Here is a 19,289-nt window from a genome sequence, read left to right on the forward strand (position 1 = left end):
TTTGAAGAGTTTTCTAACCATTTTCACATACCCCTATACGTTTCTCTCCTTCCATTCTATACCCCACATGAAGCCAGACTAACTTTTTCAATCACTAGCTTCACTGTAGGTTTCATGCATCACATTCTTTTTTTTCTAGCTCTTCATCACCTGAAGTACCTAATTCCCATCCATCTGTCATTCAAATGTGACCCAAGAGTAGTTTTCTAACCTTTTATCCCCCACTATTCACTTATATGCGTGCATGTGCCTGCACACATATGCACACTTATTTCAGCCCATTGTCCTTAAAGTTACGTGCACCTGCTCCCTCCACACCTTGGCTCACCCATTTGTTTTCGACTTGAAAGACCCTCCATAGACAGCCCAGCCTCCACCAGTAGTATCCCAGGACCAGTTGACGTTCCAGATCTTTGAATGTTCTAGTTGACCCTGTTCTCTTCCTCCCCTGAACTTCACAGTGTTTGTTATCTTGGCAACTTATTTGCCCTTTAGTATATGCTGCCTTATGTTGTTATTATGTTTGTATATAAATAAGGCAGATGTCACCAGGCCCTATCAGCCTGTTGGTATATAAATGAGGCTTATAGTGTTCTCCTGTCCAGATGGCTCCAGTCATTTCTGGGAATTTTTAGTTCCTCAGATCTGCACACAACAAGTTCCCCATATTCTCCTCTCCCACCCACCCTGATGATGGCTTCCCAAAAGCCACTTATTTAGGGAAAGTGCTTCACTGCTGATCTCCTTGTGAGACTATTGCTCCTGCTCAGGTGCTCCTAAGCTCATAAAATCTTGTGGTGCCAAAGGTCACCTCAACTCCTCATCTTGCTGTGTTCCGAACAGAAATTCATAGATTACCCCTCTCCCAAACCCTGAATCCCTGAATCTCACTTTATTCCCATTGCCTCCAGATAGTACTGTTTGGGTCTCAAATCTCACAAAGTTGATCTGAAAGCAGTTCTTTAACTTCAGGCTCTAAGGCCACTCTCCTGAAGAGAACTGGTATTAGGGAAATACTTCCTTAAGTAGCCAACTTTTATTGTTTGCTTATTAGGTTTTAGGTGCTGTGCCAAGCACTTCACATTTGATTCTTACAACCTAATAGAGTATATACTATTGTTTTCTTTATGTTAAAAGTAATGACATTAGAGTTTAAGATAATGTCATTTGCCTAGAGACACACACAGCTTATAAATGGTGGGTAAACCTGGATTCTGAACCCAGCCGGAGCTTTCTGTCCCCTGCCCTTCCTATATAAATACTCACGCAAATCAAATCCTGGAGTGGGCTAGGGGAATCTGAAAGAACTTTAATCTGCCCACTCTCAGGCTGAATCAACTAAGACATTCTGATGCACATGTATTTAACAGGTCTTTCCAGTTAAGTAATTAGGCTGATCACAAGTTTTTATATTCCTTTGCAAGTTACCACAATGCTTTATGGAAAAAGTCTAAAAAAAAAAAAAAAAAGAAAAGAAAAGAAAAAGAAAAAAAAAAGGAAAAGTCTAGTGATTGTACAATCAATGATCAGTTAGAATATAAAATACAGAGCTCCCCTTAAACTTAATAATCGGGGCTTTCAGGCAAGATGACTGACTGGATACTATCCGACTGGGCTACAGAGTTACACTAATATAATCGTAGAAACTCACAAGCATGGTCCCAGAATAGAATTGGTCTCTTATCGGTAGAGTTATATAGAGTAGCCTGGAAAACCAATTGTGATCAAACCTTTTGACTATAATGATATAGCCACTAAGTATAGCAGTCATAGTTATGAATATCTAACCATGTTTTCTTCCAAATGAAAACGACATTTACTTGCCAAAAATATTATATCCACCTTCTGGTACATATAGTATTGTTAGGTGTTTGATCAGGGTTATATGGCTGTTCTGGTATTGTCTTGTATTGAATTTTATTATCTACTGCAAATACTGTAAGGATGAAGTGACAGAATTTACTAATCAATTGATTGACTTACTTATTAAGTTCCCATGGAAGTCTTGTCACTTTAAGTTAGAAACAATATACTCAGGGAATCTTATTAACTAGACTAAGATGGAAATTATTATGTACATAAAAATAAATTTGTAATATTTTATGCAGAGCTTTTCTTTTCATTTGATTAGAAGTCTCAGAGTATTTCAGAACTCATTTGGTAATTTAGAAGTTTGATCATATTTTTAGAAAAGCAAAATTTTGGAATAAGATATGCTGAATTAGCTGTTTCAAGCAACATAACTGTCAGCTTTTTATGGGAGAGTTTTCCTTTATAAATAGGGTCTTTTTGGTCTAATTGATAAAACTTAACTTGTGTTAAATTGGCTCAGGAAGAAGAATCAAGAGATTTTGAGTACATATTTTCATTATACATATTTTAAAACAAAGTTCTTTCTCTAAGAAACAGTTATTAAATTCTGTTAGGTACAGATTTTTTGACACATAGTCGTGTATTATAAAGGCTAAAACACATGCCACTTATCTCTTTTATATCTGTAGCTTTTGGTTTTGCTCTATGAAAATGATTTATCAGAATTTGTATTTATTTATTTTTTTAAATCAGCAGATCATAGAGGTGCCTGGGTAACTCAGTCAGGTAAGCCCTGACTCTTGATCTCAGCTCAGGTCTTGATCTCAGGATCATGAGTTTAAGCCCTACATTGGACTCCATGCTGGGTGTGAAGGCTACTTAAAAAAACAAACAAAACAAAACAAAACAAAACAAAACAAAACAAAAAAAACATCAGCAGGTCATATACAGAAATGATTGTCTTATAGTATGAGATGCAACTTCACTGCTATTTTGGAAAATAGCAAAATTTAACAAAGGAATGGTAAAATTTTAACCTATAATATATGCTTCATGGGCTCCAAACTTCTAGGAAGTGAAATCATGTTTTTGCTATGGGTAATAATTCCTCCTGTATAAAAAAATGTAGCATTTTCAGGGAACGATTACATTACTAAAACTTGATAAACATAAACTGATTTCACATGGGGATAGTTTATAACATTCTTAGGGTAACGTTCAGTTGGCATTAGAAGATAATGTTTGTTGGTTTTATTTTTAAGGTAGGACATCTTAAATTTGAGGGAAAAAACTCTCAGTTACAAATGTTTATAGAGGATTTTAAAGTTGTAAGACACTATTTTGGATCATTGACTTTAAAAACCTAGGGTGATTGTTTTGGTAATTACTTCACAAAGACCACATGGCCCAAACAGTTTCTTGAGGCAACAAAGGAACAAATATTTGTTAACAGGTGGCCTCTTCCTGTTGGTGACACTTGAATGAAGTGTGACTAACATTCTTTCCTTTGCCCATTGCCCCAAGAATGACTCCCAGTGAAACTTCTGAGTTTCTGGTGGTTTTCACGTGGAACATAACAACACGAAGCAAGCAAATACGTAATGTTTATCATGTTCCAGACATTGTTTCTAACTACTTTACATGTGTTCAGTGAACAAATCCTCCTAAACAACTCTCTGTGGTAGGGACAATTTGGACAATTTTCACCTCCATTTTAAAGATGAAGAAACTAAGACATTAAGTCACATGTCCAAGTCACATGTGATTGGCCAAGCAGGATTTGATCCAGACAGCTGGCTTCCAGAGATTGTGCTTTCCCCCACCACACCCCTTGGCATCTACGCAGAACCGGAGTTTCCCAGATTGCAGGGCTGCACAACCTGGGAGCTGTCAGGAGCCTGTATTCCGCACAGTGTGTACATTTCAGCCTTGTAACAAAGTGAAGATAATCAAGAAACAGATCTACACAAAACTCTTAGATAAAAACGCTGCTACCACTACAAAGGGACGGTTGACTTAAAATGAATGAATCAATTCAAATTCTCTTATTTTACAGTTAATATCAGCCTGATTTTTTTTTTTTTCATAATGAGAGCACTGTTAGGGCAGAAACTTAGTGTTTGTTATACACTCTGTGTGTGTGTGTGTGTGTGTGTGTGTGTGTGTGTGTGTGTGTTGTTTTACTTTGTAAGTATGAGCAAAGTGCTGTTTTATGCCTGTCTTGAAGGAGATGACCAAAAGTAAAAATATACTCCCTCTTGATACCCTCAGTGTACCTAACGTCGATGTCCTAAGCTACTTTTGCTGGTGATGATATCTGTACTCTGACTTGTTCAGTCTTTTTTCTTCTCTGGATTTGTACCCTATTCTTATTAGGAACAGTAGAACCATTTTTGTGTGTTTTTTCCCTAGTCTTTTCCAACCAAGTGTCCATCCTGTCCTAGAATGATGATGAACTAGCTTAGAATGTCAGTGGGCTCTGGGGTGCCTGGGTGACTCAGTTGGTTAAGCGCCAGTCTTGAGCTCAGGTCATGATCTTGTGTGGTTCGTGGGTTCGAGCCCTGTATCCGGCTCTGTGCTGAGGGCTCAGAGCCTGGATCCTGCTTCGGATTCTGTGTCTCCCTCTCTCTCTCTCTGTGTCTCCTCTCTCCTCCATCCCCACTCTGTCTCATTCTCTCAAATAATAACTAAACATAAAAAAATTTTTTAAAAAGAGTATCAATGGGCTCTGTAGAACTATTATAGTCCCAGAAACATTTATCACTTATTGCCTAGGGTCTGCTGAGTTTCTCTGAGGGTGGTGTGTTTATAGGGTATTAAGTAAAACAAAGCTTCTTGACTTTAAAATGCAAATGTGTCACCTGGGAAGCTTGTTAAAACTGCAGATTCTGATTCAATAGGTTTGGGGATGGGGCCTGGGTCTCTCCATTTCTAACAAGCTCCCATGTGATGCTGCCCCTGCTGCTGCTGGTCCCTGGCCCACCTTTTGAGTAGCAAGGCTATCTAAGAAAGAGTCTATAGACTCCTTCTATAGTTGCTATAGAAGGCGAAGAATCTGACTATGTGGCTTGTCTTTCCAGTGTATTACTGGCTTGTAAGGAGACAATATTTACCTAGGAATATTTATAAACCATTTTATCTGGAAGGTCACGTAGTCAGAAAGCGTGATCTCAGTATTGATCTGATTATGTCACTCCCCTCCTAAATCCCTTTAGTGGCTGCCCACTACTTACAGGGTAAGGACCCTCTCCTTGAGACATGAGCAACACCCATTGTGCTCTGGCTGTGGCTGACTCATCCAACATACTGCATCCTGCTTTCCTCTAGCTTAACATGCATTTTCTGGTCTAGGTTGTGCATCCTAGATTTGTGTATCTGTAACAGCAAGGGCCCTGCAGAAGTGTCGTGAGAAAATAGGCAGGTACTTTAACACCAACTACCTTTTACTTGGCCCGTATGACAAGTTCTTTTCTGCTGCAGAACCTTTGAAATGTGGTTTTTGTGTGTCCACAATCTCTTCCCTCTTCATTTTCCTGGCTGCCGCTAATCCTCTTTTAGCTTGAATATTACTTCCTAGGAAGTCATCTTTGATTGTTCCAAAAGGTCCTACCATGATTCCTTTTGTAACACTTGTTACAATTTTAAGTGAATGCTGAATTAACGTAACTATGTACTTAACGTCTGTCTCAGTGGGTGCAAGTTCCAGGAGGGCAGATAGATCATCATTGTATCTGCAGTGCTTGGCCTCCTTCTAGACTCTTTAGTACATAGAGTGTACTTGAAATCATTTATTGAATGAATGAGTGAGTGAGTGAATAAATGGCAATTAAATTTCCATGAAGCAATTCCGTTTCATTCATTTTTAAATGGAGTACTAATATTGATCTTATGTGTTCATTTTAAGGTTTAAGAAAGTAAATGAATACGAAGTACCATTGTTTGGCACTTAGTAGGTACTTAATTTGTATTAGATTCTTTCCTTCTTTTATACTGAATGCCTGGAAGAATACATCTGATGTATTTTTCTTTTCTAATCACTCCTCCTGTGGTCCCTATGCAGTGGTCTCTCCTTGTGCTTGTCAGTAATCCTTCCCTCTGTCTAAGCATAAATTTAAGTGCTTCCTAGGAAGTAGAGTTTCTCCTTTAAGGCCTTGTGCCTGAGAAGGTATTGACCGAGCAGCTGTCAAGATGCTAGCACGTGAAGATGAGAACTGGGACAAATAAATATTCTCAAGTTCTAAATATTGTAACACTCCTTGGGAACCTTCACACACAGCTTGGGAGACTGGGAGCATGAATTTTGCTATAATGCTTCTCTTCCACGGAATCAAATCTAATCTGGCTTGACAGTGGCTGAAATATTTTATATTCTATCTCTTCATGGCACCTAGAAAATGTCTAATATAACTATAGGAACATGTGTCTTCTTTAGCAGTTAATGTGCTTCTGGTGTTAGCATTGCAAAATGATTGGGCATTATATTACAAGTGATACTATTATCATGAATTTATGTAGCATCTTTGTCCCCAACAACTCAGAGCGATTTAACATATTATTTCATTTATGACCCTTGGATTATTAGGACCATTTTGCAAATGATGAAACTTGGATTCAGAGAAATTGAATAAATTGCCCACTTGATATTTAAGTGGTCCTTGTTAGCAGAGAGAAGAGCCATTATTTTGTGACAGTATATCAATTGTTTTTAAATAAATTTCTAAAATAAAAACATGGGACTTTATGGAGGTATTCATTCTTAGAAATAAGAAATAACATTCTTTGGAATTAATTTCTGAAAATTTCGGTTACTTGATTTTACAAATATGTTCTCTATTAGACTAATATTTAATGGGCTCTAACTAGGTATGAGACACTGTTCTCAGTCGGAGATAGAGTGGTAAATGTGACATGCCATAGTGCCCTTCCATTCGGGGGGATTAATTGCTGGGGAAAATTGGAGAGGACGGACCTTATAAAGTAAGCAGGTATTAAAAATTGGATAAGTTCAGCTGCTAATAAGTGCCATGGAGTGCTTTTATAAAACAGAGTGACTGAAGAAAGATTGACAGACTGGGTAATAGGCAAAGGCTGCTCTGAAGAGCGGATGGCTACTTGCTTGAAGTAAGTTATTTGGGAGTAGATGGACGATGTCCTTCACTATTAGATTATTTGGAATACATGTACACTTTCTTCCAGTATTCTGGAATGGGAGCTGGCAAACTTTTGTACAAAGGGCCACATAGTGAACATTTCAGGCTTTGTCAACTCTTCCATCTCTGTCACAGCCACCAAACTCTACCACTGTCATAAGCAAATGAGCATGGCTGTGTAGGGGAGGAAGAAGTTTTCTTCAACACTCTTAGGGCTTCTGAACAGGTTGAAAATTCAACTGACAAAGATACATTAACAGGAGAAAAAGAATAGAAATATATTTTAAAAAAAATTTTTAATGTTTATTTTTCTTAGAGAGAGAGAGAGAGAGAGAGAGACAGCGTGTGAGCAGTGGAGGGGCAGAGAGAGAGAGGGAGACACAGAATCAGAAGCAGGCTCCAGGCTCTGAGCTCTCAGCACAGAGCAGAGCCCTACACGGGGCTCGAACTCACATACTGTGAGATCATGACCTCAGCCGAAGTCGGACACAACTGGCTGAGCTGCCCACGTGCTTTCTTTCTTTCTTGCTTGCTTGCCTGCTTGCTTTCTGATACAGGAGTGACCCAAAGAAACCGTTAAACTGGAGCCTTTTTATGCTAGGTTCAATGAAGAATGGACAGTTATGGAGAAATACGATAGGTCAAAGGGTATGAAATTAGTAAGTTGGGGGAAACTTAGCAGGGCCTATTTGTTAGGATCCTTCTTAGTATCCTTTTGACTTCAGAGACAGGGATGCCCCTACCCTCCTGGTATAGAGAGGGCACCTGTCCTGTTTCAGGAGAGAAGAGCAGGGGGAAGGTCAGAGTGACCTTCCTGCTTCTGCTGTTTTCTCAAACTCTTTCCAGTGTTTAAAATATTCAGTATGCCTAGGTACCATATTTGAGGTAACATGTCGGAGCCCCATCAGCTGTATTCCAATGAAGTTTTATTTATGCACACAGAAATTTGAATTTTACATAATTTTGTGTGTCACAAAGGATATCCTACTTGTGATTTTTTTTTCCAACCATTTAAAAACATACAAATCATTCTTTGCTTGAAACAGGAATCAGTCTGTTGAAAACAGGCATCAGTCTGGATTTGTCCCCCAGGCTTGCCAACCCTTGCTCTAGAATATTGTACAGCACCCAGGCTCCCACGGTGGCTTTAGTACTTCTCTGCAGTGTAGTCATCTGGAGAGGAGACCTGCACATACTGCTAGCATGACAATTTTAACTTCTCTCCCAAGGTCTGAGTAGACATTCCCACTGGGTAGATAGGCTTGATATCTGCCTACAATTTCCCTTTGAAATAGCTTTGACTTGGATTTACCGTATAGCCATTTAGGGACCTTGCGTACTGGGGGTCCAGGTGGAGCTCAAAACTTATCTCTCACTCCCTAGGGCTGCCAGCTGCACAATTTGGACCAGTTATCCACCTATGCTTAGTGGTTATCAGATCCTGCCTGAAATATCATGGTCTTTTCTTGACACAACTTGTTTAAAGGGAGATTGCCCATTAAGAGTGAAAACTGTGCCCCTGGGTGGCTCAGTCGGTTAAGCATCTGACTTCTGCTCAGGTCATGATCTCACATTTCGTGAGTTCGAGCTCCACATCAGGCTCTGTGCTGACCTCTCAGAGCCACGAACCTGTTTCAGATTCTGTGTCTCCTTTTCTCTCTGCCCCTCCTCCACTCATGCTCTGTCTTTTTCTCTCAAAAATAAATAAACTTAGAAAAAAAGAAAAAGAGTGAAACTGCTAATATGTTACCTAGGCCATACCTTGCTTAAGTGAACTGGGTATGTATAACTTGGAGAAGAAAAGACTAGAAGAGGCAGGATAGCTATCTTCGAATATTTTAAGTCTGAATGTAAAAAAAAAAAAAAAAAAAAAAAAAAAAAGCTGTCCACGTCAGCAAGTAGAAATACTTGGGAATAAGTTGGAAGGAGATGGATTTGGCTGTCACTCTGTCAGTCAGAAAACCTGAATTCTCATCCCTAATGATACCTGAGGAAATTGTTTACAACTCTGTGCTTCTTTTCTTTATCTACTAAAGAGAGGAGAGTAGATTTCTATACCCCTTTCTGATAACAGTATCGTGTAATGTTTCTTAAAAATGAAAAACAGCTTGGTAACTTTGTTTCAGTATTCTTTACCTCAACACCTAGGGTCCTTGTCTCCCTGCTTCCAAGAATAAAGAGGTGGACACAGAATAAAAAGAGCAGCAGGCAAAAGTTTATTACTTTCTTACAGAAAGTAAGAATAGTATGAAAGCTGTCTTAACAGAGAGGGGGCATTGGAAAGTGAATGCCTGTGAGAATAGGCAGGGGTCTTTTTTAAATCGGGTTTTGGTGGTGAGGGTGGGGTGCTTCCCTTCCCCCATTTTCCTTCTCAGGTTCTACCCTTATTGGCTAGGTAACTCTAAATGCCTAGGCATTTCTTTTTGATTGGCCCATTTCCATAATGGTCTATGGCTGTACCGTTCTATGGTCTACTACTTATTTTTATAGTCAGGACTTTTGTCAAATTCCTGATGGGAACATGAGGGGGAGTAGGTGGTGTCTGTTACATGCTTAAGAGGAACTTACCCCCAAGGAAGTCTGCTATGGTCAGTCATGCCCAGCATTGTTCCAAAATATGTGGTTTTCCCCACCCAGGGACCTCAGGTCCGAACCTTTCCCTCTATGCTTCCTGAATCCTATCTTTTCGTATCATAACTTGAGCTGTCCAGCAGTGGGACAGCTGCCTGGAATGGTAATGGAAATCTCACCACTGTAAGTATTCAAAAAGAAACTAGGTCACCGTTGTCACGAATGCTAGAAGACTTTTTATTCATTGACTCAACAAATGTTTATTCATTTATTGACCAAATATTTACTGACCTCCTTGTAAGGTGCCTGCCAGTCGTATAATTTCATTATGTTTCTTAATCAGATGGTTAGAACCTGATATAAATCTGTGGGCTAAGAATCGGTTTTTCAAGACCTCTTTTGGCTGTGCTTTGTTATTTTTTTATTTTTTAAAAAAAATTTTTTTAACGTTTATTTATTTTTGAGGCAGAGAGAGACAGAGCATGAATGGGGGGAGGGTCAGAGAGAGAGGGAGACACAGAATCAGAAGCAGGCTCCAGGCTCCGAGCCGTCAGCACAGAGCCCAACACAGGGCTCGAACTCGTGAACCACAAGATCGTGACCTGAGCCAAAGTCGGACACTTAACCGACTGAGCCACATGTTATTCTTGGCGCCCCATGTTATTCTCTCCAGTGTCTACTGGTAAAGCAAAATCCTTCTTTGCCCCAAAATGATTCATTTGAATTAAAATTAAATCCAACTTTGGTGACCAGATTTCTTTTCAAATTGGCAATCTCCTTATGCAGAGTAAAACTTTGCACTTCTTTCTACCTTGCTTCCCTTTTCATTTGAAATGCTCACTTTCATTTGCAAACGTAAAGGGCTTGAAGTTAATTTAAGAGTCTATTTGTAAACAGTAGAGCCAGGATTCCGAGATTCAGTTTTATAGAATAGTACTCCTGCTAAATGTAATACTAGAAAAAGGTTTTATGGTCAAAAATGTTTTAAAACACTATATACTAAAATCCCTTCTTGGAGAGGCACAGGGCTCATGAATAATTAAAGGCTCTGAGAAATCCTGCAGAAAACAAAACTATTTAATATTGTTGAAGCCAGCACTTCCAGAACATATGGGCTACTACATTAACATACCATGAAATGCACTTTGGAGAAAATCTTATCTTATAAAAAGTATGGAGAGGAACCTTAGTAGATACAGGTAGATAGAGCCAAAACTGTTTCAGAGAGGTTTGCGTATCTACATTTATAAATTTGTAGATATTACATAATAATTTTCAAATACACAGAATTACCTGTGCCTTCTCTATAAAGATGATCAGTTTTCAAGACACTGGAGTCAATTGTCCAATTATAAATCTCTCTTGAATGTAGCTATTTTCTTGATGACTTGTAGAGAACTTTTATATTTTATTTATCATCAGCCTCTTTAAGACTTATTTTCTTTATTTGTTAAAAAACATGGAGATTGATGAAGTTTTGGGGTGGTGGGGGGTTTGTGGGGTCCAGAGCCGATGGTCAAGAAAGAATTCTTAAAGACATCTTTGGTGCAAAAAGGTGATTTTATTAAAGCCGGGAGACAGGACCAACGGGCAGGAAAAGCTGCACTGTAACTGTGGGGCAAGTCTGGGGAGATCAAGTCAAGAGGGAATTTCCAAAGAGACTCTCACATGCAAAAGACTTACTGGAGGCCTAGCTATTGTCAAGTTAAGGTGTTTTTCCCCCTAGCAAAGCATTAACATTGACAGTAGGAGTTCCCGGACTTTAGGCTTTTGATAGGATTGCCTTTTTCTGGTAAACTGGTGGAGACTCTTAACCAGATTAACCATTTGTTTTTTGTCCTTTCTTGTTTTTGTGCAGCCAGAGGTGTCCAAGGAATATCACACGAATCCCACCTTGGCGGGGGCGGGGCAGGGCGGCGCTAGCTTGTGTTTGTGTTTTGCCCTCAGCTTGCCTCAGGCTCCCTCAACAGAGATACTCTATACTTAGTAGATTTTTGGGGCGCCTGGGTGGCTCAGTTGGTTAAGTGTCCATCTTAGGCTCAGGTCATGATGTCGCGGTTCCTGAGTTTGAGCCATGCATGGGGCTCTCTGCTGTCAGTGCAGAGCCCGCTTCAGATTCTGTGTCTCCCTCTCTCTCGCCCCTCCTTTGCTCGCTGGCACATGCGCGTGCACTCTCTCTAAAAAATAAACATTTAAAAAATATATACACTTAGTAGAGTTTTGTGAGGATCAAGATAAATAGGTAAATACGTGCAAAACAGTGAGCAGAGAGCCAGCACCATTGTGGGTATTCAATAAAGGCCTGTCTCCCATCTCACCGTTAATCACAGCCCTGAATTTGGGACTGTGGTTGTTCAAAAGAGGTAGAAATCTGATGTTTAGTTTATTTGGGTATTGAGGAAAACAGCATAGAAAATGTTGTAAGTGCTTTAATTTGCGTATGAGAATTTTAGAACAGAAAGCAGGAAAATAATTCCCAGGAAAGACTTGGGAAAGAAAAATCTCTGAAAAAGAATGACTTTGTTTTGTTTTGTTTTGTCTTTGTAGTTTAATTCATAGACCCATTTCATGAGACTTTGTTTTTAAAATTTAAATTTTGCCAAAATAAGAATACATTGAGGGAGGAAAAAGTAATAATCAAGTCACGTTTAACTGAAAACTTGTAAATAAATGGCAGATCTTTGTATCTATTGTTACCTTTTATGCAGTAGACTCCAAACCAATTTTCCAAGTCAGGTTTCAATTTTATTGTTATTAATTTTTACAGTGAACTAGGCTGTGATTTTCAAATTTAGTGCTTCTTTGAAGCCATTTTCACATGACACTCCACCCCCTTTTTCTCAGGTATCAATTTACCAGCCTGGTGTTTTAGGTGTTGAATCCTGGTTTTATAGGCTACATTTTCTATCCGTGCACTTTCTCTCTAATATCTATGTCTAAAGTGAGTCTTTCAGCCTCTTCCCTTTGGTTAGGGATGCTCGTTAGAGCCTGGTTAATTCAGCGTCCCTCAGCTGATGGCACTCTCTTCACCAACATTGCTGCCAAATCCATTTTAGTGACTCAGCAGGAGCTTGTCATTAACAGCATTTTTGTAGAAAGTAAAAATTAAGCAGTCTTGGAAAGCAAAGTGCTAGTGCACCATGTGTGTATAAATCTGTGGTAGCAGTAAACACAGGCTCCTGGTGGGGTTGGTGGGGGAGCTCCTCCCCAGATACCACCCTCTTTTGAAGCGCTAACAAGTTTAGTTCTAGTTAATGTCTGCAGTGAAAAGAGCCCTTCAGTGTTACTGAAAAGGCAATCTGTTTTCAATTCTTTTATTTGTTTATAGAAGGTATGAAACATTTGATAGATAGAGGGGAGCCAGATGGAATTCAAAATAGCAGCTTTATTATTGCTTGGGTCAGAAAATATGGCTTTAAATATGGCTTGCCCACACAGCCTTATTTTCCAGAATTAAGATGATCCTCCTGTCCCTCATAGACTTATGCAATGGCAGAACCAGCCCTCATAGACTTAATGAGGAGGAGAGCAGGCCAGAATGCAACTCCCTGTGGTCAGGTTGGCCCCAAACTCACCACTGAGAAGAGTCCTCCCTCCTTCCTTAGCTAGAAGTGTGGAGAAAGACAGGAGTGTGACTCATATTAAAGGGAGAACAATAAGAGAGTGCAGGCCTGGGTTAGTTGTAGATCTGACGGGAAAATACCTCTTGGGTATTAATATTGACTGAGGAAGATGAGGCTAAGTGGATGACCTTTGTTTGAACAGTGGATGCTCTAGACAGATCTACAACTCCTTGATATTTATGTCTTTCACGATTGAAGACACACCTGGGGAATTTTCCATTAAACAAACAAGTGCCTTGTCCAGAATGCTGAGGGAAAGAAAAAGGAAAGGGCTAGACCTGCATGTGGAGGAGCAGGGAAGGGACGAACTTAAAAAGAAGGTTAAAAGAATAGAACCCTAGCGGAGTCTTCTTGAAAGGAATGGGAAATAGAAGAATGAAAGGGAACGCAGAAGAAAAGCCCTAAAGTGTAGGAAATGTGCAAGCTGGGAAGAACCAAGGTTTGTGGAGGAGTGCCTCGAAAAGGTATTGGTTTTCACCAGGTTTCTAGGACACCAACCTTAGAAACATTTGAAATCAGCTGAGGCTCACCCTCCATCCAGACCTTCTTAGACAGTTGGTGAGGTCCGACTTAGAACTCACCTTGGTGGGCGTCTAGGTGGCTCAGTTGGTTAAGTGGCTGACTCTCGATTTCAGCTCAGGTCTTGATCTCACTGCAAGCCCCATATTGGATTCTGCCCTGACAGCATGGAGCTTGCTTGTGATTCACTCTCTCCCTCTCTCTCTCTCTCTCTCTCTCTCTCTCTCTTTCTTTGAGGTCATGTCATTGTGACCCTTCTCACATTTTTCCCCCTACAAATATCCTAAGTATCTCAGTAACAATATTGGGTTTGGTGGGCCATTACTCTGAAAGAATATGGCATTTCTCTTATTATGTAAATATTAATCAAATACAGTTTTACTGCAATATGCTTGGGTAAGTGACAAGAATTTAATCACATTCACTGATACCTATCTTACCAAATTAATTTTATTCTTTCCAAGAATGTACCTTTCAAGAGCAAGGTTCTGATACAGATGATAATCTGAACCAAGGATCCAGCTTAATAGAAACCATCTTTAAAGTATTGTACCATTGCAATTTTTCTCCACAAACATTTGGAAATGTTTTTGTGAGCTACATGGAAGAAGAACAATTATGGAACTTTCTATATAACATTCCAGGTATGAAAAATTTACTGTTTGTTAAAGAAGTGTTTTATGGATACTTAAATATATCTTTAAAGATGCTTTGAAAGTTTTATTGATGTCGCTCTTGTTGAGTCTATTATTTGTAAAAGTTTATCACACATTTTTTTTAAGCATAACAGTTTCTTTGGGGAATCATTAACCATTCAGTCCTATCAAAATATAATATACTTGGGACAAGGTGCAGGGGAGGGAGAGGGAGAGAAATTATGTAATGCAGATTTTCTTTTTAAATTATTATTAGGAACTGTCCCCTCATAAAAATTTAGTTTAATATTTACCATAGATTATGTTTTGCTCTTGAGCAAGTAAGACATTAGTGACATATTATTCTTGGATGCATTTTTTGGCAAACCAATGCACAAAACTACATAAAAGGTGTTTATTACGACCACAGCACCTGTGTCTCTATAAGGCAAGTATGTCTTCTCGTTCCTTTGGGAACAATATGTTTTTCCATTTGTATTGTTCTTCTGTCTACATAGAATGGATGTTGCAAGTTGCATATGTAACTAGAAAGTGTTCATGTGTTGCCCTACCTTGGGGCCAGATGAATAGATTCTCACCTTGTTCTATACTTAATATCCTGCCTTAAATTACATACTTATTAATATCTTGGGAAAACAAAGACTGAGAACCTAGTGGTTACACTGTTAGTCCCTTAACCATTTACATCATTTACATTTGGCTTTCAACCTACAAACATTTTTATACACTGTTTCAGAAACTACATTTCCATGAAATATTTCCTAGGATCCATATAAAAAAATCTAACTTGCTCATATTCATGGTTTCACTCTTCCAGGACTCTAACTATCCTCTAGATACTACTTGAATATCTTTTTAGCTAGTTTAAGGTTATTATGTTACATCTTTTGGTCATTATCCCTGAAAAATACCAATAGATAACTGTATAATGATTTTTAAAACCCGAATCTATTACTTAAGACTCCCTAATAATTATCTCCTCTTAAAATTTTATCTCCTAGTTTCCATGTATTTCCTACTGTGATCTCTTTACCCAAAGGAGGGACAGTTTTCCAGTTAAAAAGACTGAATTACTTCTGATGTAGACTTTATGGAACTGAAAGAAAAATAACCTTGGAAGCCCTACCACTCCAGTTTTTAGTTATTCAGGTGAAGTGAGAGCCAAATTCTCTCACAAGATGACAAAGAATCGTTGACCCACATGCTTCAACCACTATTTGTCCTTCAACACTTAAGTTCTTGAACCATTTTGTCACTTAGCACAACACTGTACTGAAGATACCAATGGCCTTCAGGTGCTGCCATGAGAAAGTGAAACTGCTACTCACTCCTCATTAGTCTTCTCTTCATATACACATTGAGCAAACCCTTCTCCACCAGGTCAGACAAGTCTCTTGAAACAAGTGTTACACAAATTAATACAGCCTGAATTGTGTGGGGTGTTTTAAAGGATCAGAATTTCAGATTGGTACAATATCCTTGGTCTTTGTATAAATTGTTTCTCCATAAGTGTTAAATATCCTCTGGGTCTTAAGTATTTTCTGGAACCTGAGACCTTACAGTGGTCACAAGGGACTCCACTTTTGTACAGTTATGTATAAGATATATATACATAAGTGAGTACTTGTTGGTATTATTATTTTGAACAAACTTATCTGTTAGATCAATTATGAATAAGAAAAATAAAATTTTTTTATATTACCAACACTTATTCCTTCTTTAATGTCTTTTTTTTTTTTTTACTTTATGTAAATCTGAGTTTTCACTCTTGTATTATTTCCTTTTACTCTAAAGAGTTTCATTTAACATTTCTTGTAAGACAGGTCTACTGGCAACCAATGTCTTCAATATTTGTTTGTCTGAGAAAGTCTTTATTTCTCCTTCAGTTGTGAAGGATAATTCTGCAGGGCATAGAATTCTAGGTCGTTTGGGTTTTTTTGTTTGTTTTTTATTTTTCCCCTTGATACTCCTACATATTTCACACCACTGTCTTCTTGTTTGCATGGTTTCTGAAAAGCTGGATGTTAATTCGTCCCTTTGTTCCTCTGTAGGTAAGGTAATTTTTTTTTCCCTCTGGCTTTTTTCAGGACTTCTTTGCCTTTATTTTTTTTGTAGTTTGAAAATGATATGTGTAGGTATAGTTTTAAGTATTTATTCTGCTTGGTGTTCTCTGAGCTTTCTGGATCTGTGGTTTGTGTTTGATAGTAATTTGAGGGGAACTTCTCGGTCATTATTGTCTTAAATATTTCTTCTGATCCTTTCTTTTTCTTCTCCTTTTGGTATTCCCATTACACATATTACATCTTTTGTAGTTGTCCCACAGTCCTTGGATATTCTGTTCTTCTTCTTTTTTTTTTTTTTTTTCAGACGTTGATCTCTTTGCTTTTGAGTTTTAGAGGTTCCTATTGAGATATCCTCAAGCTCAGAATTCTTTTCTCAGCTATGTCCAGTCTACTAATAAGCCCAGGAAAGGCATTCTTCATTTTTGTTACAGTATTTTTGATGTCTAGTATTTCTTTTTGGTTCTTTCTCAAGATTTCCATTTCTCTATTTACATAGCCCATTTGCTCTTGCATGCTGTCTACTTTATATATTAGAGCCCTTAGCAAAGTAATCAAAGTTATTTTAATTCCTGGTCTGGTAATTCTGATTTCCATGTCTGTTTCTGATGTTTTCTCATTTCAAAATTGTGTTCTTTGCCTTTTAGTATGTCTTGTAATTTTTCTTGGAAGCTGGACATGATGTATTGGGTAAAAGAAACTGCTGTAAAGAGGGTTTTAGTGATGTGGTGGAAAAGTGGGGGAGGCATGGGAAGCATTCTGTGGTGCTATGATTAGGTCTTTTAGTGGACCTGTGCCTCTGGATGATGTACTTCATAAGTGTTTCTGTTTTTTTCTCCCATTCTATGTAGGAGAGTATAGCTAGAGTGGGCTGGAATTGGGTATTTCCCTTCTTCTAGGTCAGTTAGACTCTGATAATACCCCAGTGGGTTAGGCTCTATTTTAGTAGTTTCTCCTGAGGGCAACCCTGAAGAAGAACAGAGTGCTCTGACTTATCTCAAAATGTTCCTTTTCCTTTTCCCTTGCTGGAAGCTCTTGGGGATTTTTCTCTGACATTTACTATGGGCACCTAGTTGAACTCACAGAGATAAAACTCACAAAAGTGTGGCAGCCTCCACATAACAGGGTCCCCATTGAATTTTAACTCTCAGACTTGTCCACACTGAGCCTCCAGCAATTCATCAATTACAGTTCAGACTTCCTACTTTGGCACTGGTTCCCATGGTAGGTTCTGCTTATGAGTCTCCACTCCAGTAAACTGTGACTCCCTGTATTTGCTGTCCATCACTCCAGTCTTGGAGGCGGTGGTTTGCCTTATGTCCCCACCTCTCTACAGATCCAAGAAGACTTGTTGATTTTTCCATCTGTTCAGCTATTTACTTGTTGATAGGACAGAGAGGCAACTTCTAAGCTCTTTATATGCAGAGCCAGAAACCAGAAGGGCTTGTCACTTACTATTTTTTTCTTCTCTATTCTCTCTTCCTATATTTCCTTCTCTTCTTGCTACATCTGTATCTTATCCCTACTGTAGGCATCTGTGGATATTGCTTGATCCTCCCTATACTATCCCATGCTCAACTTGTTGCAGAACGCTGCATCAAAAAACACTGGGCACCCTATACTATAATATTGCAAACTTTACAGAAAATTCCTCTTAGGTAATAATAATAATAACATAGGTTTACATGGTGCACATAGTGCCTACTATGTGCTAGTTGCTTAACACAAATTAATTCATATAATTTTAAAATAATTCTTTGAGATAGGGCTGTTATTTTCTCTATCATTTGTAATACCTTGATTTTATTTTAAACATTAAAAAAATTTATTTATTTATTTATTTTTTGAGAGACAGAGACAGAGCGTGAGTGGGGAAGGGCAGAGAGAGAGAGAGGGAGACATAGAATCTGAAGCAGGCTCCCGGCTCTGAGCTGTGAGCACAGAGCCAACGTGGGGCTCAAACTCATGAACTAGGAGATCATGACCAGAGCCAAAGTTGGACCCTTAACTGACTGGGCCACCCAGGTGCCCCAGCATGCTGGTTTTAATAATGGATTGAGTCACTTGGGAAATATTACCTTAGAGTGCCTGACTGACTCAGTCAGAAGACCATGCAACTTTTGACCTCAGGTCAGGGTCATGAGTTAGAGCCCCTTGTTGGATGTAGAGATTATTTAAATAAATTAAGAAAAAACAGAAATACCACCTCAAATTTTGAGGGGAAAAAACATATGGGTACTTTTCTGTGTTGATTCAAGTGGTTATCCCAAGACTTTCCTGTCATATTAAAAAAGTAATAAAATTTTATTGCATTTATCACACAAGTAATACATATTAACGGTTGGTAATCTATATTATCAGAAAGAAGGTAGGATGGCAGAAAGAAGAAAAGAAGGGAGGATGGGAGGATAGAAAAGAAGGAAAAGTAAAAGAAGAAAGAGGGAAGGAGGAGGAAAATACCTGAAATCCCATCAGGCATTGATAATCACCATTAACCTGGAGAATGCATCTTGTAATTCTTGTGTGTGTGTGTGTGTGTGTGTGTGTGTGTGTGTGGTATAGTGTGTTTGTAATAAAAATAACATGTCATAGTTTTCCTAACATGTCTTTATTTTTATTTTTTACTAAACAATATATGGCTTTATTGTGTTGATGGATATATCTTAGCTACTTAAATAACTGATGATTATTGGACATTAAGATTATTTTCGATTTTCCTTTATATCCTTTACATGATTATAATTAATTTCTTAGGATAAGGTCCAGAGAAGGAATAAATGAGTTAACAGGTAAGCAAAATGTTAAAGATTTGGTATTATTGCCAAGTTATCATCTAAGAAAATCATACAACTTCAATTTCCACCGTTAGAGTTGCAGACCACAAGCAAATACTGTTAT

The 19,289-nt window shown here is 38.5% G+C and overlaps 1 protein-coding gene across 4 annotated transcripts in view; it reads left to right on the top strand.

Annotated features, from left to right (window-relative positions):
- The window catches only part of KIAA0825 (KIAA0825 ortholog), a 386,168-nt gene that overhangs the window by 151,847 nt on the left and 215,032 nt on the right, over positions 1 to 19,289 (top strand). For all 4 annotated transcript variants that reach the window (XM_060637682.3, XM_060637680.3, XM_060637684.3 and 1 more), the window contains one exon: positions 14,140 to 14,319. In XM_060637682.3, coding sequence (XP_060493665.2) covers positions 14,140 to 14,319 — 180 coding nt within the window. The remainder of the gene's footprint in view (positions 1 to 14,139; positions 14,320 to 19,289) is intronic.

Source organism: Panthera onca, chromosome A1 (assembly GCF_046562875.1).
Source record: "Panthera onca isolate mPanOnc1 chromosome A1, mPanOnc1 haplotype 2, whole genome shotgun sequence".
Taxonomy (NCBI): domain Eukaryota; kingdom Metazoa; phylum Chordata; class Mammalia; order Carnivora; family Felidae; genus Panthera; species Panthera onca.